We start from the raw sequence: 24,490 nt of genomic DNA on the forward strand, positions 1-24,490 counted from the left end.
TGGAGCCAGTGTTGGAGCGCCACATGTGGCTGATCTTACCCGAGCTCAAAGACGTGGATAAGGTCGTTTTTCTTGACTCACCAGTCTTCTCCACTGGCGGCCGGACCACCCTCCAAAATGTCTCATTCAGTTCCGGGTGCTCGAAAAAGACTGTATGTTGCCCACACAGAGCCTCTGTTCTCATACCCTGCTTGGGAGCTGCTTTTATAGTGTAAATAAAAATCAAACATACTCAAAAAGCGAGGCAAATTTCCTCTTCCACACACATGCACATTCCTGATTTGTCCTCATGTGCCATGATGTGACAAAGACAGCACACCACACATGAACAGATTTTCAACCAATCTGTCCCGACTGTTAAAACACAGGATATCTCGCAAAATTTTGTGAACTTCTCAGATAAAGTTTGAGGCAATGCACACACGCTGACCCTGTGTATAAAACATACCATGGTTTTACTACAAATACAAAATAAAACAAGGACATTGTAGTTAAACCATGATAACCACAAATTAACCATAGTTTTGTAAAAAATAAAATAAAAACAGAAAACTTTCTACTAATGTAGGTCAAACCAGCAACGTAGTACTTACCCAACATGATCATCATTTTTGAGAGAAATAGTGAAGGTGAATGCATATACAAAAAAAGCTCTCCGTTTAGGATTCGAACAAATATAATCCAAGACCCTTTGATGACGTGTAGGGGTGTAACGATTCGTTTAACAACGATTCGATTCATATCACGATTTGAGGTTGTCGATACGATTTAAGGACGATATTGGTTCATTTAGAACGATATGATCTGAAACGATTCAGTGACTTGAAATCAATTCAGTAACTTTTTAGCCAAAAATTTAAATCAGTGTGACTGTTTTATTTCAGTCGAATCAAATCATTGTTAAAACGAATCGTTACACCCCTAATGACGTGCATGTTTACGTTACTGTTTATCATCTGTCCATCATCGTCTAAAGCCCGCCCTGATAATTTCATTGGTCCGGAGATAATTACTCTATGGATCGAGGCCAGACCGAACCGCCCGGCCTAAAAATGTTGTGGGCGGGGCTAAGTTTGGCTGGCATCTAGGCTAAGGTGTGCCCACTGCGCTCGAAATTGGACGGTGGTTAAGCTGCACGTCAAACTGCAGCTCGTGTGGGGAGATAACTAGAGCAGCGAAAATGTACATTTAGATTTAATTTATGCTTCTCCCAGTATTACAGTCTTTATAAAATGGATATTATGTTATCACAAATTGTTAAATACATGACCTTTTGTTGAATAAATGCTTTTAAATGGGAATTTTTAAACGTCAATTGCAGGTGATGACTGCTTGGCGCCACTCCCAGGCTGAGACATGCAGAGTTTTGAAGTTTACACAGCGTTTGTTAGGCTTCCGTATTCTGTATTGTTAGGTGTGCTTTCTGATGGGATATTATTTCGTTTCACGTGAGTGTGCATGCGTTTGTCTTCGGGGTTCCCCCCACACATCAGGATTTCTGAACATGTTGAATATTTATGATTCGTGATCGGGGCGGCTCCGACTTTCTTCCGAGCAGGTTCGGACACTCATAACATATTTCACACCACAGGAAAATCTGATAAGACAATCTTTAAAACCATCAAGATAATCGGGACATTGCTAGGATTATCGGAAGGGTGGAGATCGGCCCCAAATCAGCCCAATTATCTTTTGGTGTGTACACAGCATTTGTGCATGTATTAATTCAGCCCCTCGCCACATGGGCCAAGGCCTGGCAAGCCATCCCTGTAGTTTCAGCCTGGGTTCTGATCATAATAAAACAAAGTTATGTACTTCAATTCACTCGAAAACCTGCGTTATTTAACAGTGTGGTCAAAACCTCTTTGGAAAGCAAGGATGCATGTTCTGAGGTAAACACTATGCTGGCGATAGGAGCTATAGAAATTGTTCCTCCAGCACTGAGCGGGTCAGGTTTTTACAGCAGGTACTTCCTCATCCCCTAAAAGGATGGTGGTCCAAGACCCATTCTCGATCTCAGACAGGGCCCTAATCAAACGCTCATTCAGAATGTTCCCTCTGAAGCAGATCTTCTCATAAGTACGTTTGGTAGACTGTTTTTTTTACCCTGGATCTGAAAGATGCTTACTTTCATATCCAGATAGCCCGCCCATCACAGGCGGATCTTGAGATTCGCCTTTGAGGGAGCGGCATATCAATATCCGGTACTGCTGTTCGGCCTTTCACAAAGTGCATGGATGCAGCTCTCTCCTGAAGGGTTTGGGCCAGACACACTTGTCTCTTCACTTACATTTATATCCTTCCTAATTATTTTTTGTTATTATCTTTATAAAATGAATAATCAGTGATAATCAATATTGTGTAATCCTCCCTATATTCAATAAGATTAACGTATGACTCAAACTCTAGGTTCCTTGTGCAGTGTAATCAACTTTCTCAGGTATATTCTGATTCCTGCTGACCAAAACTGATTCCTGCTGTACACATAGGATTATGATAGGTGGGTGGGACACAACCACAACTGAGGATGATTCATGATTGGCTTAGGTAGACACGCGCGACCAGGAGTCAGAGCGATGGCATGTCCAATGGCTTTAAAGTTCAAAGCGTTCGCAAACTGGAAGTATAATCATTACTTTTCCCTCGTTGAGGTGAAAGGTAAGACTGTTTATGTAATGTGCAACTTATTCCCAAGAAGAGTCTCTCCACGTTAAGGATAACGTGAGCTCCGCTACCAAAGGAGGAGATACCAAAACTAGGTTTCTCTCCACCGCAAACTCTTATCACCCAGACAGAATTTAACAAAATAATATCAAGATATATAGTCGAGGACATGCTGCCATTGTCGGTAGTTGAGTCAGATTCTTTCCGGGCAATCATTGCGAAAATACCCGTGAGAGACAGAGAGTGGGTAAGCCCGCCATACAAACAAGACTTGAGAGCACTTCTTGTTAAACTGTTTACTTTTGTGAGGAAGAAAATACTTCAAGCAGGCTACAGTATGTCTACCAGTTGTGAAGTTGTGTTTTAGAATTTTAATGTGCACTACAAAGAGTCTAGGCTGTGTAGGCTAATATATTTTTTCTTATTATTATTTTCTATTTTTGTAGACTTTTCTTAAGGAGCATAATTTATTTTTAGATTTATTTGATGGCCAGTTGGGTTCTGTGCAATAAATATTAGTTCTAAACAACCTATTTAGTTTTATTGTTCCACTATATTACTGATATTTACAATAATGTATTGAATTTGATAGGTGTCTCTCACATTGGCCCTCATTTATCAATCTTGCTTAGAAACGGGCGTATATGTTGACATAAGATTATGCTTACACACTCCTCTCACAGCCTGATTTATGAAACTGTGTATGCCTCTGCAATCCAGGTGTACGCAATACCTGCCCTTGATAAATGCCGCAGCTGAAACCGATCGTCATTAGAATAACACGCCCCTATATATTCAAGTCTCTGCCTCCCCCACACCCTCATTTTAAGCCATGAACACACGGAAGACAGCAAAGAAGCAAAACTTCTCCGATGTGGAGCTCGAGACCATCACCAGATTGAAAAAAACGAAATTGTTTTATTTGGGAGTTTAAAGAGTGGGATTAAAGGTGCCCACAAAAACAAAATATGGACCCAAATTACGAGTACTGTTAAAAGTGTGGGGGTTGAGAAGCGCACTCCAGCAGTTTTAATAGCTGTTTGGATGATAAATTACATATCCCAATGCATTATTTTACAGCACATGTTTTGAAACAATTAGCATTTAATTTCGTATCACGTGTATTGGGGTGTACAATAGTGATGATGATGTGATGTGGAGTACCATTAATTCACATTAATAATTGCATGACAATTTGTAAGATTCTTATTATTATTATGATTTTTATTATTAATGGCGCTTATTGTTATTTAGAAGAAGAATGTTGTTATTATTTATTTTATTATTATTATTTAAAAGAAAAATGTCATTTTTATTATTTTGTCAGACTGAATTATTTTCAGTCCCAGTCCGTGCGCAGCTATCGGGTCTAACCTTGAAATGTCAGGTAAAGCGCACAGGCTCGCAACTGGAGGGATACATATGCCTACAAATCAAATGCTTTGGTATAGTCACACAAATTAAACATTGAAGTCCATGTTGCACAAAAATAAACACTAAAGTTTATAATTACTGTTGTTGTTGTTTTACAGTGGGTCATAATATAGCATATCTTTGTCAGTGCGTTTTGTGATGTTAGGTATTTTTTTCCTGCGCATTTTCGCAGAAAAACTCAAAACGTGCGTACACCACCTCCTGAGCTGGCGTAGGATTTGAGCGTGGCGTAGGATTTGAGCGTGCCGTATGCCAACGTCCATATTGATAAATCTCAAAGTCACCTTGGGTTTGGTGTACGCACTTGTGATAAATGAGGGCCACTGTCCCCCAGCAACATTAAAATGGTGTAGATTAGTGTACAATGTTTTATAATAATAATTTATTCCATTTATTGTCCATTTCATTCATTTAATATTGGGGGCATCCAAGTTATTTTATATATATGAACATTTAAAAAAGTGCAACACAGTAGTTACTTTTCCTGGTAATTAGTTAATTGTATAATGATGCAACTCAGTTACTAATTGAGTTACTATTTATGAGAAGTAACTAGTAAACTATAACTACCAACACTGCGGCTGGGAAAGTAGAGTTCATTAAAATTCCAACAGAAGTACCATAGAGGGTGTGTGGCTTATTTAAGGGCAAAAATTGTCCAGATACAGTTTTACAGGTCCATTTACAACCCTATAAACTGTCTCTAGGATGTAATGCTCTAATTTTGCCTTATTTGGAAGAATCATGAATATTAATGTTGAGCTCTGCTCTGATTGGCTTATTTTAGCAGCTCATAGCACTCAGCCGTTCAGATGTTCAGCGAAGCAGCTTGTGAGTCCTGACAGAACACAGACTGGCTGAATGACACTTTAAGCAGAACATCTCAAATGGAGATTGATAAAATGCAGCCTACTTGTTTATTGGTGTTTTCAGATCATCTGTGTGCGCGAGAGCGCTTGCGTGTATATGGTTGCACAAGATTGCATATAGATTGCAAATGTTTAGGTAAAACACCGGAAAGTATACGTGTTCTTTTCACAGAAAAGCTCGGATTGGGGTCTTTAAATTACTGAAATCTGGCAACCGCAAGCACGAACGGTCTTCTTTCCCCCGACAAAACCAAAACCAGTATCAAAACAAAAAAAAACCCAGGTAAAAAAGTAGTATACTTAAGTGTATTTGAAATATGAATAAAGTACATGAATTATAAAAGAAGTATGCTTCTACTTGTTGTACTTTATTTAAAGAGTATTTGATTTGTAATTTTTAAAACATTTTAAGTATATTAAATTTGACATACTTAGAGTGGCAATTCAGTGTACTTATGGGAAGTATATTTTTTGGAAATGAATTGTTAGTATACTTTTTTAAGGTGTACTATCTTCTCACTTCATTAGAAGTGTGACTTCTGTACACTTTATACAGTACACTCTAAAATAAGTGTATTTCTAGTGGCATATCAGAGTACTCTCATAAAATATGTTAAAACAAAAAATATATAGTGGTAATTTAGTGTACTTTTAGTAAGTATGTTTATTTGTAATACAAAGTATAATGTATTAACGTGTACAATGATTTCACTTCATCTGTAGTGTAATCTTAGTACACTGTAAACAAAGTACACTCTATACGTGTACTTTTTTAACATATCACAGTACTGTCATAAAATATGCAAAGATGCAAACACTTTTAGTGGAAATTTAGATATTTATTAATTTACTGTAGCCTACTAATGTAAAGTGTATTGACATTGTTAGGATTATTTCTTAAAGGGTCATATGCTACAATGCTGCAGTGAGTAAAACAAGTTCATTTTGTTTACTGTTACATCTTGTATTAATGCACAAACACTTGATTGACAGAAGGGTCACTTTATGTAACAGGTAAAGAAAAGTAATTCTTTGTACACATATTGTATTTACAAGTCAATTCAATAGGTCACAGGAATTTTGGGACTTCTTGGCAGTATTCAATTTTTTTGATGCCACATTAGTCTCGTTCAATGTTGTTTGGCAGAGGAAGAACATATACCTTCTCCCTGGATTCAACCATGACACATTTGCGTGTCAATGACTCTGGATGGATGGCATACACTATATTGCAAGAGGAATTTCATTTCTCAGTTCATGACCCCTTTAATCAGGTTAATATCGGAGTATTGTTGTCCATGTAAACGTACTGAATGTTGAAAACAGTTTCCTAAGCCTTTGTTATTTTTTTGTGGAAAAATTTTCAGGATCCTATTATGAATAGAAAGGTCAAATAACAACATTTATTTGATTTAAAGCTGATGTAACAATATAAATCTCTTAACTGACACTTTTGAACAATTTTGTGTTCTTGTTGAATAAAATAATTATGTCTTACAAAAAACCCCACTTGAACAGTAATTGGGCAAATATAACATTTCAGTATACTTTAAAATTTGATAAAAAGCAGTTACAGCTTCATATAAATAACCTTATACAGAACATATTTAAAACTATCTTTTAAAACTAGAATGTTTAGATTTTTTTTTTAAACAGTATTTTTGTAAGGCACACGGAAAATTTAACTAAAAAGAAAGACCAACAGAAAATAGACGTGTTTTATAAATACATTAAAAAATAGTCAAGAACATCTAAACTTTAAATGTCACAAATTAACAATCAAATTATTGTCCTTTTTGTTTTCCAATTTGTATGTGCTTTTGTAAAAGTTTTAATTAATTTTAACTTAGTTGTAACTTTCCCCCAGTTTCACAGACAAGACTTAGGCCGTGAGTCCACTAAAGCGTTTTTTTTCACACAGCTGGCTGGCGTTTTCATTGTTTTCAATGGGAGCGCCGCGTTTTTAGAACGCCTGGTGCGCAACGATGTGCTGAGCGAGTATTTCACGGTCAAACGCTGAGCGGTCAGCGTTATTTACTGGTAGCCGAGAGTTGAACAATGTTCAACTTTGAGTAAAACGCAGCGCTCACTGTCACTCTTCACCCAGCTGTCCAATCACAGTGGAGGAGGGGCGGGACAAATACAACACCAACCCAACTGCCACATTCTGTGTGTCGTGAACAGATGACAACAAGCAATAATAACGGAACAAAATTATTTAAAACAAGAGCCAGAGCTTTTTTTTTTGCTGAGTTGTACTTTACATTTTATCTGCAATTTAATATCAAACCAATACAGAAACAAACTACCTGTGAAATTAGTAACACTTCCTCGGATTTCAGTAACACTTCCCCAGTCTCAACTGAAGAAAAAAAACGAAACAAAAAAAACGCTGCCTTCCAAAACGCTCAAGCGCTCAAAGCGAGGCGTTTTCAGCAGAGCGCCTAGCGTTTTCAACTGGCTAAAAACGCTTTGGTGGCCTTAAGCTACTCTCAGACAAAATTCATGTTTTAGCTGTTTTAACTAAAGTAACGCGCTCTGAAATATCTTAAAATATGCCATTGTTTTGTCTCAAAATGCACATCAGTATAGTTTTTTCTACGGTATGTCTAAAAAAATGACTTAAGTGCCCTAACTGAACTAAGGCCTAATCCTAGCTTAGTCTAAGCACTGTCTGTGAAACCGGGCCTTCATTGGATAAAAAATAATCACGTTTATATGGAGGACTAAGTGCCACTTAAAAATAAATAAATACATTTATACATTGGAATATAAAAATATAAACTGGCATTACAAATTTATCAGTATTTTCAAAACTGACCAAAATATTGTAACTATTTAAATGCAAAAATTGCCTTTTAACCTTTACCACCAAACATGACACTCCTACATGTCAGCTTTTTTTGACAGCGATTGGATTCTTCTTGATTTGCAGCAGCTGTATCTCTGCGAGACCAGATGCCATCACTGCTTCTTACTGAACTGCTCCAGTGCTTTACTGACTAAGTCAGAGGTGATTCCTTCATGAACCAACACGCAGTGAACGCCTGAAAGAACGGGAAACAGCTGTGGATTCAACCAAACTTGGATTTCCAACTTTCATCACACAGTTCCAGTAGATCTCTGAAGAAGCGGTAAAGGTTTGTGGTGGAGAATAAGCCGAGACCTACCCAGCCTGCCAACTTCCTTGATGTTCCAATCCTCATCGTCAAAGAACATCATGTCAGAAAACTGGACGCCACTGTCAGCTTTCAACCTGGAGACAGAACGACAGTCATTAGATGGTCTAAGATAGACAGAGACACACACACAAACATGTACACTGTGATGGCCAGAAGAAAACATTGCCCCTAAGAACACAGCACATTCACCTGCCGCACTATGGAGAGCACCACCAGAGGAGAACAGGGGAGCTGAGCAGAGACTGAGTGCTGGATGTTATACTGCCCAATCAGTGGAGTAATCTTACCCAACCATGTTCTGGAGGATAGAGGCCTAGCAGAGTATATGAGTTGCCTGGACCACCCTTACTAACCCTACATCTCTCCCAGATATAAATGAGATGCCACAAGGTGCTTCCTAAAAAAGAAGGAAAAGCCTGAGTTACAGATTTCTCCCACACCTTATGAAGAATAAAAGTTCAGTCATGGTACTATTTTCACTGATACTATAGTTTTCACGAAATTTTGTTTTAAGAGTTTTTTAGGTGACAATAAAGCTATTTATACCTCAAATATGTGACTCATAGTCTTATAATTCTAGAATTATAATTAGTATCGGAGGCTTGCGCTACACTGTTTAACTGTGAACTTGAGATTTGAATCCATGGCAGAAGGAAGTAGTTTCTGCACAAAAGAGGGATTTTAAAGGATGCTCCATTGTTGTTTCCTATTTATTAACTCAAAATGTATATAAAAGCAATATCTCAGCCATACTGATAAATTATGGGATGAAATTAGACTTGTTATCCATTAACTTGATAAATGTTGCAGATGTTTTACTATCCACAACCAAAAACCTTTCAACTTTTATGTGCAAAATCCAAAATTACATGAATGTGCAGCATTTTGTACAAATAGACATAGTTTGATTTTGTACTAATGTGGGTCAGAATTTGTGTCTATCAAAAGGAATGAACAGGCGAGAGGCTCATAGGGCATACACATTCTTATTTATTTTTTCCATAGGCGGAATTATTTTTATACTGAGCTAATGACATTTTTCCCCTAACCCTAAACCTACCTATCACAGAAAACTTTCTGCATTTTTACATATATAATAAATTATCGTTTAGTATGTTTATCACTACAAGGACATCGGCATGATCTCACAATGGAAAATGGACTGCATTTATACAGCGCTTTCAACAGACCCTATGGCCATCCAAAGCGCTTTACATGTTGCCTCACATTCACCCATCCATACACCGACGGCAGTGTCCAGCTAGTCGGGAGCAGTTTGGGGTTAGGTGTCTTGCTCATGGACACCTCGACACTTGGTCAGGTGGAACCGGGGATCGAACCACCAACCTTCCGGTTTGTAGACAACCTACATGAACCACTGCCGCCCGCCCATAATGTGGTGGAGTGACCTGAAATCTGAATACACACTAATAAAGACTGTAGTACTTATAATGTAGGTCAAACCATTGCACACCCACACACGACTGCTTTACTATCTTCGTTGGGGCTCTCGATAGATGTAATGGTTTTTATAAGCTGTATATTCGAACCCCTTACCCCTAAAACCTACCCATTACAGAAAACGTTTTGCATTTTTAACAAACAAAAAAAACTTTTCTGTATTACTTAAGATTCCTTCCTCATGGGGACCTCAATTTAAATCCCCAACAAGCAGAAACCTCGTGGGGTGCTTCCCAATTCTAATTTGTGTTTCCTTTCCTAGCTACCTTTCCTCGCGCCTTAGCTCCACCCCTTCAGGATGCGAGGGAAGGATGCGAGGAAAAGACGTGAGGATGGAGGAATTGAATCAAGTGAAATGATACACTCTCTTTAACGTCACTTCAAAGCGTCGTCAATTAATGATAACACCGCTGGATTTAGTCTTGGGGATTCTTGAACATTAGAGATAACTATTTATATTGTGAGCTTCAGCCTCCACAAAATACCACATTTGTCCATATTTTAATCAATATTACCAGTTATTATTAACAACGAATTCCAGTTAACTGCTTTTTATTTGTTGTATAGTATTAGTTTCTATTGGTTTCTTTCATTTTCTTGTGCTTTGATATAATTCTGCAACTGTCAGGTGTTGTTATTTGACAAACATTTGTGTGTAAACATAATAATAATTAAAGCTGCAAGCAGCATTTAGCGGGGTTCAAGCGTTTAAGGCCTTTTAAGCACATAGGCATTAAAGACATTAAGTTTTATTTAGCAAGGTTTTAAACACTAAAATAATAGATGGAAAAGTCCATTTACAGCCAATATAGGCAATTTACCATAAAAAATGCATGGTTTTTATAGCTTTTTAACAGTTATAGCGCCACCTATAGTCCGATCTCTTTAAAACTTTTCATGCTTCATCAGCATGTCATGCTACATATACCCAACAATTTTCGTGAATTTTTGAGCTTCCCTTTTGAGTTAGCGCCAACTAGTGGCCGATTTCTTTTAAAAAATCTTACAGACCTCTAGGACCATGAGTCAAACATGCCCACCAAGTTTCGTTCCGATCGGCCTCTGTTAACCTTGTCTAATAGGTGCTCAAATTTCATTGGCCGATGGCGGCCATGTTTTTTGAGATACGCCAATGTCTGCATACCAATTTTCAGGTTAATTGGACTAGCGGTCGCGTGGTTATAGCCCTTTTCATGTTTTTTTTTCACATTATAGCGCCACCAAGTGGCCAATCGTCGCAATATTTTAATCGTGACCTCAAATTGAGCCGATATACATGTGTACCAAGTTTGGTGACAATATCTCATTTCCTTCTTGAGTTATAGCCTTTTTAGTAAAATAGGCTCCGCCCTGAACGTCCATTTTGAAGCCAATTAGCAAAAATGAATTGAAATTTCAACTTTTTTTCGATAACTATTGATAAACAGAGACCAGAGAACATTTTGACACTGGTTTGGTTCCGATCGGTCAAAAAACCAGGGACTAGTTTGCAAAAGTAGGTTTTTAACATAATTGTGAATATTTAATTAATGATTTGACTGACAGCAATGGTTCTAGAGGCAAATTTGTTCAGCATGAGGAGATCTATCATATGATATGCATATTTTGTGGATGCGTGAAAAAACACGTGATTTCAGAGCCATAAAACTCGTTAGCGCCAACTAGTGGCCGATTTCTTTCAAAATTCTTACAGACCTCTAGGACCATGAGTCAAACATGCCCATCAAGTTTTGTTCCGATCGGCCTCTGTTAACCCCATCTAATAGGTGCTCAAATTTCATTGGCCGATGGCGGCCATGTTTTTTGAGATACGCCAATGTCCTCATAGACGTACATGGGGCCTTGGACCAAGACACTGCATACCAATTTTCAGGTCATTCGGACTAGCGGTCGCGTGGTTACAGCCCTTTTCATGTTTTTTTCGCATTATAGCGCCACCAAGTGGCCAATCATCGCGATTTTTTTATCGTGACCTCAAATTGAGCCGATATACATGTGTACCAAGTTTGGTGACGATATCTCATTTCCTTCTTGAGTTATAGCCTTTTTAGTAAAATAGGCTCCGCCCTGAACGTCCATTTTGAAGCCAATTAGCATAAATGAATCGAAATTTCAACTTTTTTTTGATAACTATTGATAAACAGAGACCAGAGAACATTTTGACACTGGTTTGGTTCCGATCCGTCAAAAAACCAGGGACTAGTTTGCAAAAGTAGGTTTTCAATAAAATTCAAAATGGCGGAAAAATTTGCATACTGGAAATAATATCTGAGATATACATTTTGTTCGCCAAGAACTCAGCTTTCCAATGATATATGACACTTGAGTGTGGACCAAACGGTTTAGGAGTTATGAGCCTTTTCTCGCAATTGATTGCTATAGCGCCACCTATGGGCCAATTGGGGTCATAGCTTCTCAGGGTCTCCCCAACATGAGTACTACCATCTGACAAAGTTTCAAATTTCCAGCTCTTACGGTTTGGTCTGCACGATGCGTTTTAGCGGAGAATAATAATAATAATAATAATAATAATAATAATAATAATAATTAAAGCTGCAAGCAGCATTTAGCGGGGTTCAAGCCTTTAAGGCCTTTTAAGCACATAGGCATTAAAGACATTAAGTTTTATTTAGCAAGATTTTAAACACTAAAATAATAGATGGAAAAGTCCATTTACAGCCAATATGGGCAATTTACCATAGGAAATTCATGGTTTTTAAAGCTTTTTAACACTTATAGCGCCACCTATACTCCGATCTTTGTAAAACGTTGCATGCTTCATTAGCATGGTATGCCACACATACCCAACAATTTTCGTGAAGTTTTGAGTTTTCCCTTAGGATTTATAGGCTTTTGAGTATATTTTGCCACGCCTCTTTTCTAATTGGCCCTGTTATAGCCTTTCAAATGCAAAAGTTCAACTTTTTTTCAATGAATATTTATCTAGAGAGTCTATAAAATTGTACTAGACTGGTTTTATTCCGGTCGGGCAAAAAACCAGGGACTAGTTCTCAAAAGTAGGTTTTTAACATAATTGCAAATATTTAATTAACGATTTGATTGACAGCACTGGTTCTAGAGGCAAAGTTGTTCAGCATGAGGAGATCTATCAAATGATATGCATATTTTGCTGATGTGTGCAACACCACGTGATTACAGAGCCATAAAACTCGTTAGCGCCAACTAGTGGCCAATTTCTTTCAAAATTCTTACAGACCTCTAGGACCATGAGTCAAACATGCCCACCGAGTTTTGTTCCGATCGGCCTCCGATAACCTTGTCTAATAGGTGCTGAAACTTCATTGGCCGATGGCGGCCATGTTTTTTGAGATACGCCAATATCCTCAGAGACATACATGCTACCTTGGGCTAAGACACTGCATACCAATTTTCAGGTAAATCGGAGTAGCAGTCGCATGGTTATAGCTATTTGCAGGTTTTTTTCACATTATTGCGCCACCAAGTGGCCAATCGTCGCGATTTTTTTATCGTGACCTCAAATTGAGCCCATACACATGTGTACCAAGTTTGGTGAAGATATCTCATTTCATTATTGAGTTATAGTCTTTTTAGTAAAATAGGCTCCGCCCTGAGCGTCCATTTTGAATCCCCTTATCTTCCGTGAATCGAAATTTCAACTTTTTTCAATGAATATTGATTTTCAGACTACAGAAAACATTTTGGCACTGGTTTGGTTCCGATTGGTCAAAAAACCAGGGACTAGTTCGCAAAAGTAGTTTTTCGACAAAATTCAAAATGGCGGAAAATTTTTCCAGACGGAAATAAAATCGGAGATATACGTTTTGTTCGCCATGGTCTCAGCTTTCCAATGATATAAGGCACTTGAGTGTGGTCTAAACGGTTTAGGAGTTATGAGCCATTTCGCGCTTTTGATTGCTGTAGCGCCCCCTATTGGCCAATCGGGCTCATAATTTGATAAGCTCTCCTCGATTTTTGGGCTACCATGTGGCAAAGTGTCAAGTCTCTAGCCCTTACGGTTTGGTCTGCACGATGCGTTTTAGGGGAGAATAATAATAATAAATATAGCTGCGAGCAGCAATTAGCGGGGTTCAAGCGACTTAAGGCATTTAAGCATTTAAGGCATATTGCATTTAAGGCTCTAAAGCAGTAAAATAATTAAATCTGGGAGCTCAGGTGAAATGAAGTGATACATTGACAAAATTCGATTGCAAATGTTAAAATAGTGACTTTATAAAGACTGAATTTGAGTTGTGCTTGCAATGGCAAAACTTGTGGCCCTGTTGCTACCCTACACTGCTGACATGTTTTTAGCAAAATGCTAACACGATTAGCATGTTTTTAACATACTGGTAACACAATTAGCATGCTGAAATAATCGATGGAAAATACCATTTACAGCCAATACAGGCAATTCACCATAGGAATACATGGTTTTCAAAGCTTTTTAACACTTATAGCGCCACCTATACTCCGATCTCCATGAAATGTTGCATCCTTCTTCACATTGTTATGCCACATATACCCATCAATTTTCGTGAAGTTTTGAGTTTTCGCTTAGGATTTATAGGCTTTTGAGTGTATTTTGCCACGCCTCTTTTCTAATTGGCCCTGTTATAGCCATCCAAATGCAAAAGTTCAACTTTTTTTTAATAATTATTGATCTAGAGAGTCCAGAGAATTGTCCTAGACTGGTTTGGTTTCGGTCGTGCAAAAAATCAGGGACTAGTTCGCAAAAGTAGGTTTTTAACATAATTGCGAATATTTAACTAACGATTTGATTGACAGCAATGGTTCCAGAGGCAAAGTTGTTCAGCAGGAGGAGATCTATCATATGATATGCATATTTTGGGGATGTTTGCAACACCACGTGATTGCAGAGCCATAAAGCTCGTTAGCGCCAACTAGTGGCCGATTTCTTTCAAAATTCTTACAGTCCTCTAGGACCATGAGTCAAACAGGCCCACCAAGTTTCGTTCCGATCGGCCTCCGTTAACCCCGTCTAATAGGTGCTCAAATTTCATTGGCTGATGGCGGCCATGTTTTTTGAGATACGCCAATGTCCTCATAGACATACATGGGGCCTTGGGCCAAGACACCGCATACCAATTTTCAAGTCAATCGGACTAGCGGTCGCGTGGTTATAGCCGTTTTAGTATTTTTTTCATGTTATAGCGCCACCAAGTGGCCAATCGTCGCGATTTTTTTATCGTGACCAAAGAATGAGCCCATAAACAAGTGTACCAAGTTTGGTGAAGATAGCTCATTTCTTTCTGGAGTTATAGCCTTTTTAGTAAAATAGGCTCCGCCCTGAACGTCCATTTTGAATCCCCTTAGCAACCGTGAATCGAAATATCAACATTTTTTCGATAATTATTGATATTCAGCCTACAGAGAACATTTTGGCACTGGTTTGGTTCCGATCGGTCAAAAAACCAGGGACTAGTTCGCAAAAGTAGGTTTTCGACAAAATTCAAAATGGCGGAAAAATTTTCATGACGGAAATGAAATCGGAGATATACGTTTTGTTCGTCATGGTCTCAGCTTTCCAATGATATAAGACACTTGAGTGTGGAGTACACGGTTTAGGAGTTATGAGCCCTTTTGCGCTTTTGGTCGCTGTAGCGCCACCTATAGGCCAATCGGGGTCATAGCTTCTCAGTTTCTCCCCAAATTGAGGACTACCTATTGGCCAAGTTTGAAGTCTCTAGCACTTACGGTTTTGTCTGCACGTTCAGTTTTAGGGGAGAAGAAAAATAATAATAATAATAATAATAATAAATATAGCTGCGAGCAGCAATTAGCGGGGTTCAAGCGACTTAAGGCATTTAAGCATTTAAGGCATATTGCATTTAAGGCTCTAAAGCAGTAAAATAATTAAATCTGGGAGCTCAGGTGAAATGAAGTGATACATTGACAAAATTCGATTGCAAATGTTAAAATAGTGACTTTATAAAGACTGAATTTGAGTTGTGCTTGCAATGGCAAAACTTGTGGCCCTGTTGCTACCCTACACTGCTGACATGTTTTTAGCAAAATGCTAACACGATTAGCATGTTTTTAACATACTGGTAACACAATTAGCATGCTGAAATAATCGATGGAAAATACCATTTACAGCCAATACAGGCAATTCACCATAGGAATACATGGTTTTCAAAGCTTTTTAACACTTATAGCGCCACCTATACTCCGATCTCCATGAAATGTTGCATCCTTCTTCACATTGTTATGCCACATATACCCATCAATTTTCGTGAAGTTTTGAGTTTTCGCTTAGGATTTATAGGCTTTTGAGTGTATTTTGCCACGCCTCTTTTCTAATTGGCCCTGTTATAGCCATCCAAATGCAAAAGTTCAACTTTTTTTTAATAATTATTGATCTAGAGAGTCCAGAGAATTGTCCTAGACTGGTTTGGTTTCGGTCGTGCAAAAAATCAGGGACTAGTTCGCAAAAGTAGGTTTTTAACATAATTGCGAATATTTAACTAACGATTTGATTGACAGCAATGGTTCCAGAGGCAAAGTTGTTCAGCAGGAGGAGATCTATCATATGATATGCATATTTTGGGGATGTTTGCAACACCACGTGATTGCAGAGCCATAAAGCTCGTTAGCGCCAACTAGTGGCCGATTTCTTTCAAAATTCTTACACTCCTCTAGGACCATGAGTCAAACAGGCCCACCAAGTTTCGTTCCGATCGGCCTCCGTTAACCCCGTCTAATAGGTGCTCAAATTTCATTGGCTGATGGCGGCCATGTTTTTTGAGATACGCCAATGTCCTCATAGACATACATGGGGCCTTGGGCCAAGACACCGCATACCAATTTTCAAGTCAATCGGACTAGCGGTCGCGTGGTTATAGCCGTTTTAGTGTTTTTTTCATGTTATAGCGCCACCAAGTGGCCAATCGTCGCGATTTTTTTATCGTGACCAAAGAATGAGCCCATAAACAAGTGTACCAAGTTTGGTGAAGATAGCTCATTTCTTTCTGGAGTTATAGCCTTTTTAGTAAAATAGGCTCCGCCCTGAACGTCCATTTTGAATCCCCTTAGCAACCGTGAATCGAAATATCAACATTTTTTCGATAATTATTGATATTCAGCCTACAGAGAACATTTTGGCACTGGTTTGGTTCCGATCGGTCAAAAAACCAGGGACTAGTTCGCAAAAGTAGGTTTTCGACAAAATTCAAAATGGCGGAAAAATTTTCATGACGGAAATGAAATCGGAGATATACGTTTTGTTCGTCATGGTCTCAGCTTTCCAATGATATAAGACACTTGAGTGTGGAGTACACGGTTTAGGAGTTATGAGCCCTTTTGCGCTTTTGGTCGCTGTAGCGCCACCTATAGGCCAATCGGGGTCATAGCTTCTCAGTTTCTCCCCAAATTGAGGACTACCTATTGGCCAAGTTTGAAGTCTCTAGCACTTACGGTTTTGTCTGCACGTTCAGTTTTAGGGGAGAAGAAAAATAATAATAATAATAATAATAATAATAAAAATCTTTACAATTACAATAGGGTTTCAGCACTTCGTGCTTGAACCCCTAATAATAATAAAAATCTTTACAATTACAATAGGGTTTCAGCACTTCGTGCTTGAACCCCTAATAAAAACCCTAACAATTACAATAGTGTTTCAGCACTTCGTGCTTGAACCCCTAATTAAAGCTGCAAGCAGCATTTAGCGGGGTTCAAGCCTTTAAGGCCTTTTAAGCACATAGGCATTAAAGACATTAAGTTTTATTTAGCAAGATTTTAAACACTAAAATAATAGATGGAAAAGTCCATTTACAGCCAATATGGGCAATTTACCATAGGAAATGCATGGTTTTTAAAGCTTTTTAACACTTATAGCGCCACCTATACTCCGATCTTTGTAAAACGTTGCATGCTTCATTAGCATGGTATGCCACACATACCCAACAATTTTCGTGAAGTTTTGAGTTTTCCCTTAGGATTTATAGGCTTTTGAGTATATTTTGCCACGCCTCTTTTCTAATTGGCCCTGTTATAGCCATCCAAATACAAAAGTTCAACTTTTTTTCAATGAATATTTATCTAGAGAGTCTATAGAATTGTACTAGACTGGTTTTGTTCCGATCGGGCAAAAAACCAGGGACAAGTTCGCAAAAGTAGGTTTTTAACATAATTGCAAATATTTAATTAACGATTTGATTGACAGCAATGGTTCTAGAGGCAAAGTTGTTCAGCATGAGGAGATCTATCAAATGATATGCATATTTTGCCGATGTGTGCAACACCACGTGATTACAGAGCCATAAAACTCGTTAGCGCCAACTAGTGGCCGATTTCTTTCAAAATTCTTACAGACCTCTAGGACCATGAGTCAAACATGCCCACCGAGTTTCGTTCCAATCAGCCTCCGATAACCTTGTCTAATAGGTGCTCAAACTTCATTGGCCGATGGCGGCCATGTTTTTTGAGATACGCCAATATCCTCAGAGACATACATGGGGCCTTGGGCTAAGACACTGCATACCAATTTTCAGGTAAATCGGAGTAGCAGTCGCATGGTTATAGCTATTTGCAGGTTTTTTTCACATTATTGCGCCACCAAGTGGCCAATCGTCGCGATTTTTTTATAGTGACCTCAAATTGAGCCCATACACATGTGTACCAAGTTTGGTGAAGATATCTCATTTCATTATTGAGTTATAGTCTTTTTAGTAAAATAGGCTCCGCCCTGAGCGTCCATTTTGAATCCCCTTATCTTCCGTGAATCGAAATTTCAACTTTTTTTCAATGAATATTGATTTTTAGACTACAGAAAACATTTTGGCACTGGTTTGGTTCCGATTGGTCAAAAAACCAGGGACTAGTTTGCAAAAGTAGTTTTTCGACAAAATTCAAAATGGCGGAAAAATTTTCCTGACGGAAATAAAATCGGAGATATACGTTTTGTTCGCCATGGTCTCAGCTTTCCAATGATATAAGGCACTTGAGTATGGACTAAACGGTTTAGGAGTTATGAGCCATTTTGCGCTTTTGATTGCTGTAGCGCCCCCTATTGGCCAATCGGGGTCATAATTTGATAAGCTCTCCTCGATTTTTGGGCTACCATGTGGCAAAGTGTCAAGTCTCTAGCCCTTACGGTTTGGTCTGCACGATGCGTTTTAGGGGAGAATAATAATAATAATAAAAACCCTAACAATTACAATAGTGTTTCAGCACTTCGTGCTTGAACCCCTAATAATAATTAAAGCTGCAAGCAGCATTTAGCGGGGTTCAAGCCTTTAAGGCCTTTTAAGCACATAGGCATTAAAGACATTAAGTTTTATTTAGCAAGATTTTAAACACTAAAATAATAGATGGAAAAGTCCATTTACAGCCAATATAGGCAATTTACCATAGGAAATGCATGGTTTTTAAAGCTTTTTAACACTTATAGCGCCACCTATACTCCGATCTTTGTAAAACGTTGCATGCTTCATTAGCATGGTATGCCACACATACCCAACAATTTTCGTGAAGTTTTGAGTTTTCCCTTAGGATTTATAGGCTTTTGAGTATATTTTGCCACGCCTCTTTTCTAATTGGCCCTGTTATAGCCATCCAAATGCAAAAGTTCAACTTTTTTTCAATGAATATTTATCTAGAGAGTCTATAGAATTGTACTAGACTGGTTTTGTTCCGGTCGGGCAAAAAACCAGGGACTAGTTTGCAAAAGTAGGTTTTTAACATAATTGCAAATATTTAATTAACGATTTGATTGACAGCACTGGTTCTAGAGGCAAAGTTGTTCAGCAGGAGGAGTTCTATCATATGATATGCATATTTTGGGGATGTGTGCAACACCACGTGATTACAGAGCCATAAAACTCGTTAGCGCCAACTAGTGGCCGATTTCTTTCAAAATTCTTACAGACCTCTAGGACCATGAGTCAAACATGCCCACCGAGTTTCGTTCCGATCGGCCTCCGATAACCTTGTCTAATAGGTGCTCAAACTTCATTGGCCAATGGCGGCCATGTTTTTTGAGATACGCCAATATCCTCAGAAACATACATGCTACCTTGGGCCAAGACACTGCATACCAATTTTCAGGTAAATCGGAGAAACAGTCGCATGGTAATAGCTATTTGCAGGTTTTTTTCACATTATTGCGCCACCAAGTGGCCAATCGTCGCGATTTTTTTATCGTGACCTCAAATTGAGCCCATACACATGTGTACCAAGTTTGGTGGAGATATCTCATTTCATTATTGAGTTATAGTCTTTTTAGTAAAATAGGCTCCGCCCTGAGCGTCCATTTTGAATCCCCTTATCTTCCGTGAATCGAAATTTCAACTTTTTTTCAATGAATATTGATTTTCAGACTACAGAAAACATTTTGGCACTGGTTTGGTTCCGATTGGTCAAAAAACCAGGGACTAGTTCGCAAAAGTAGTTTTTCGACAAAATTCAAAATGGCGGAAAATTTTTCCAGACGGAAATAAAATCGGAGATATACGTTTTGTTCGCCATGGTCTCAGCTTTCCAATGATATAAGACACTTGAGTGTGGACTAAACGGTTTAGGAGTTATGAGCCATTTTGCGCTTTTGATTGCTGTAGCGCCCCCTATTGGCCAATCGGGGTCATAATTTGATAAGCTCTCCTCGATTTTTGGGCTACCATGTGGCAAAGTGTCAAGTCTCTAGCTCTTACGGTTTGGTCTGCACGATGAGTTTTAGGGGAGAATAATAATAATAATAAAAACCCTAACAATTACAATAGTGTTTCAGCACTTCGTGCTTGAACCCCTAAAAATCTTTACAATTACAATAGGGTTTCAGCACTTCGTGCTTGAACCCCTAAATATAGCTGCGAGCAGCAATTAGCGGGGTTCAAGCGACTTAAGGCATTTAAGCATTTAAGGCATATTGCATTTAAGGCTCTAAAGCAGTAAAATAATTAAATCTGGGAGCTCAGGTGAAATGAAGTGATACATTGACAAAATTCGATTGCAAATGTTAAAATAGTGACTTTATAAAGACTGAATTTGAGTTGTGCTTGCAATGGCAAAACTTGTGGCCCTGTTGCTACCCTACACTGCTGACATGTTTTTAGCAAAATGCTAACACGATTAGCATGTTTTTAACATACTGGTAACACAATTAGCATGCTGAAATAATCGATGGAAAATACCATTTACAGCCAATACAGGCAATTCACCATAGGAATACATGGTTTTCAAAGCTTTTTAACACTTATAGCGCCACCTATACTCCGATCTCCATGAAATGTTGCATCCTTCTTCACATTGTTATGCCACATATACCCATCAATTTTCGTGAAGTTTTGAGTTTTCGCTTAGGATTTATAGGCTTTTGAGTGTATTTTGCCACGCCTCTTTTCTAATTGGCCCTGTTATAGCCATCCAAATGCAAAAGTTCAACTTTTTTTTAATAATTATTGATCTAGAGAGTCCAGAGAATTGTCCTAGACTGGTTTGGTTTCGGTCGTGCAAAAAATCAGGGACTAGTTCGCAAAAGTAGGTTTTTAACATAATTGCGAATATTTAACTAACGATTTGATTGACAGCAATGGTTCCAGAGGCAAAGTTGTTCAGCAGGAGGAGATCTATCATATGATATGCATATTTTGGGGATGTTTGCAACACCACGTGATTGCAGAGCCATAAAGCTCGTTAGCGCCAACTAGTGGCCGATTTCTTTCAAAATTCTTACACTCCTCTAGGACCATGAGTCAAACAGGCCCACCAAGTTTCGTTCCGATCGGCCTCCGTTAACCCCGTCTAATAGGTGCTCAAATTTCATTGGCTGATGGCGGCCATGTTTTTTGAGATACGCCAATGTCCTCATAGACATACATGGGGCCTTGGGCCAAGACACCGCATACCAATTTTCAAGTCAATCGGACTAGCGGTCGCGTGGTTATAGCCGTTTTAGTGTTTTTTTCATGTTATAGCGCCACCAAGTGGCCAATCGTCGCGATTTTTTTATCGTGACCAAAGAATGAGCCCATAAACAAGTGTACCAAGTTTGGTGAAGATAGCTCATTTCTTTCTGGAGTTATAGCCTTTTTAGTAAAATAGGCTCCGCCCTGAACGTCCATTTTGAATCCCCTTAGCAACCGTGAATCGAAATATCAACATTTTTTCGATAATTATTGATATTCAGCCTACAGAGAACATTTTGGCACTGGTTTGGTTCCGATCGGTCAAAAAACCAGGGACTAGTTCGCAAAAGTAGGTTTTCGACAAAATTCAAAATGGCGGAAAAATTTTCATGACGGAAATGAAATCGGAGATATACGTTTTGTTCGTCATGGTCTCAGCTTTCCAATGATATAAGACACTTGAGTGTGGAGTACACGGTTTAGGAGTTATGAGCCCTTTTGCGCTTTTGGTCGCTGTAGCGCCACCTATAGGCCAATCGGGGTCATAGCTTCTCAGTTTCTCCCCAAATTGAGGACTACCTATTGGCCAAGTTTGAAGTCTCTAGCACTTACGGTTTTGTCTGCACGTTCAGTTTTAGGGGAGAAGAAAAATAATAATAATAATAATAATAATTAAAGCTGCAAGCAGCATTTAGCGGGGTTCAAGCCTTTAAGGCCTTTAAAGCACATAGGCATTAAAGACATTAAGTTTTATTTAGCAAGATTTTAAACACTGAAATAATAGATGGAAAAGTCCATTCACAGCCAATAGAGGCAATTTACCATAGGAAATGCATGGTTTTTAAAGCTTTTTAACAGTTATAGCGCCACCTATAGTCCGATCTCTTTAAAACTTTGCATGCTTCATCAGCATGTCATGCCACATATACCCAACAATTTTCGTGAATTTTTGAGCTTCCCTTTTGGGTTAGCGCCAACTAGTGGCCGATTTCTTTCAAAATTCTTACAGACCTCTAGGACCATGAGTCAAACATGTCCAATGAGTTTCGTTCCGATCGACCTCTGTTAACCCCATCTAATAGGTGCTCAAAATTCATTGGCTGATGGCGGCCATGTTTTTTGAGATACACCAATGTCCTCATAGACATACATGGGGCCTTGGACCAAGACACTGCATACCAATTTTCAAGTCAATCGGACTAGCGGTCGCGTGGTTATAGCCTTTTTCATGTTTTTGTCACATTATAGCGCCACCAAGTGGCCAATCGTCGCAATTTTTTTATCGTGACCTCAAATTGAGCCGATACTTATGTGTACCAAGTTTGGTGACGATATCTCATTTCCTTCTTGAGTTATAGCCTTTTTAGCAAAATAGGCTCCGCCCTGAACGTCCATTTTGAAGCCAATTAGCAAAAATGAATCGAAATTTCAACTTTTTTTTGATAACTATTGATAATTAGCCACCAGAGAACATTTTGACACTGGTTTGGTTCCGATCGGTCAAAAAACCAGGGACTAGTTCTCAAAAATAGGTTTCAGACATACTCCAAAATGGCGGACATTTTAAGACTAAACAAAAAAATTCCCGCTTACAGTTTTTTCGTCTTGGCCCAAGGATTTCAAAAGTATAAATCATTTGAGTCTACGACCACCGGTTTATGAGAAAAGCTCACAAATGTAAAAAAAAATTGGTTTTTTGCGCTATAGCGCCACCTATTGGCCGATTGGGCTCATATTTTGATAACCTCTCCTCGATTTTTGGACTACCTTCGGGTAAATTTTCAAGTCTCTAGCCCTTACGGTTTGGGCTGCACAACGCGTTTTATCGGAGAATAATAATAATAATAATAAAAATCAGTACAATTACAATAGGGTTTCAGCACTTCGTGCTTGAACCCCTAATAATTAAAGCTGCGAGCAGCATTTAGCGGGGTTCAAGCCATTTAAGGTCTTTAAGCATTTGACGCCTTTTGCATGGAAGGTTTTTAAGCACTGAATGAATTTGAGAGATATCAGGTGAAATGAAATGATTAACTGATAAAATATTATTATAAATATTATAGTAGTGACTTTATAAAGTCTAAATATGAATTATAGAACAATATTAATCAATTGTATGACAAAATTACTATTTTACTTTGCTAACATGATAAACATGTTGCTAGGTGGTTGCTAGGTTGTTCTTGATGGTTGTTATGGTGTTGCTAGGCAGTTGTTAGCTGTCACAGATGGTTACTATAATGTTTATAGAGTTCTTACTATGTTCTTTGCCTGATTTAACACTTAGCTAATCACTGCTAGCATGTGTAGCATGTTGGAAGTGCTGTTTGCTCGAATGACAAACAGACAGACAGACACACACACACACACACACACACACACACACCACCTATTTTTGTGAAGTTTTGAGTTTTCGTTCAGGATTAATATAGGCTTTTGAGCATGTTTTACCACACCTATTCTCTAAATGATCCTGTTATAGCTACCCAAAGTGTAAAGGTCAACATGTTTTTGATAACTATTGATCAGGAGAGTCCAGAGAATCATACTGCTGTGGTTTGGTTCCGATCAGGCAAGAAAAACCAAGGACTAGTTTGCAAAACGAGGTTTTTAACCTAATTGTGAATATTTAAATAAAGATTTGATTGACAGTATTGGTTATAGAGGCCAAGTTGTTCAGTATGAGAAGATCTATCATAATATATGCATATTATGTGGCTGTTTTAACCCCACCTGATTAACGAGATGGAAAATACCATTTACAGTCAATACAGGCAATTCACCATAGGAATACATGGTTTTCAAAGCTTTTTAACACTTATAGCACCCCCTATACTCCGATCTCCATAAAACTTTGCATGTGTCTTCAACATGTTATGCCACATATACCCAATAATTTCCGTGAAGTTTTGAGTTTTCCCTTAGGATTTATAGGCTTTTGAGTGTATTTTGCCATGCTTCTTTTCTAAATGGCCCTGTTATAGCCATCCAAATGCAAAAGTTCAACTTTTTTTCAATAATTATTGACCTGGAA

At 38.4% G+C, this 24,490-nt stretch overlaps 1 protein-coding gene across 1 annotated transcript in view; it reads right to left on the reverse strand.

The window, feature by feature from the left end:
- Positions 1–5,946: 5,946 nt before the first annotated feature.
- Positions 5,947–24,490, reverse strand: part of LOC137049398 (magnesium-dependent phosphatase 1-like) — a 29,599-nt gene continuing 11,055 nt past the window's right edge. Inside the window, exons 5-6 of the mRNA XM_067427953.1 lie at positions 8,138–8,223; positions 5,947–8,014 (exon numbers count right to left, since the gene is read on the reverse strand). Of these exons, the coding sequence (XP_067284054.1) occupies positions 7,932–8,014; positions 8,138–8,223 (169 nt within the window). The 3' untranslated portion in view covers positions 5,947–7,931. The remainder of the gene's footprint in view (positions 8,015–8,137; positions 8,224–24,490) is intronic.

This window comes from Pseudorasbora parva, chromosome 20, assembly GCF_024679245.1.
Source record: "Pseudorasbora parva isolate DD20220531a chromosome 20, ASM2467924v1, whole genome shotgun sequence".
Lineage (NCBI taxonomy): Eukaryota > Metazoa > Chordata > Actinopteri > Cypriniformes > Gobionidae > Pseudorasbora > Pseudorasbora parva.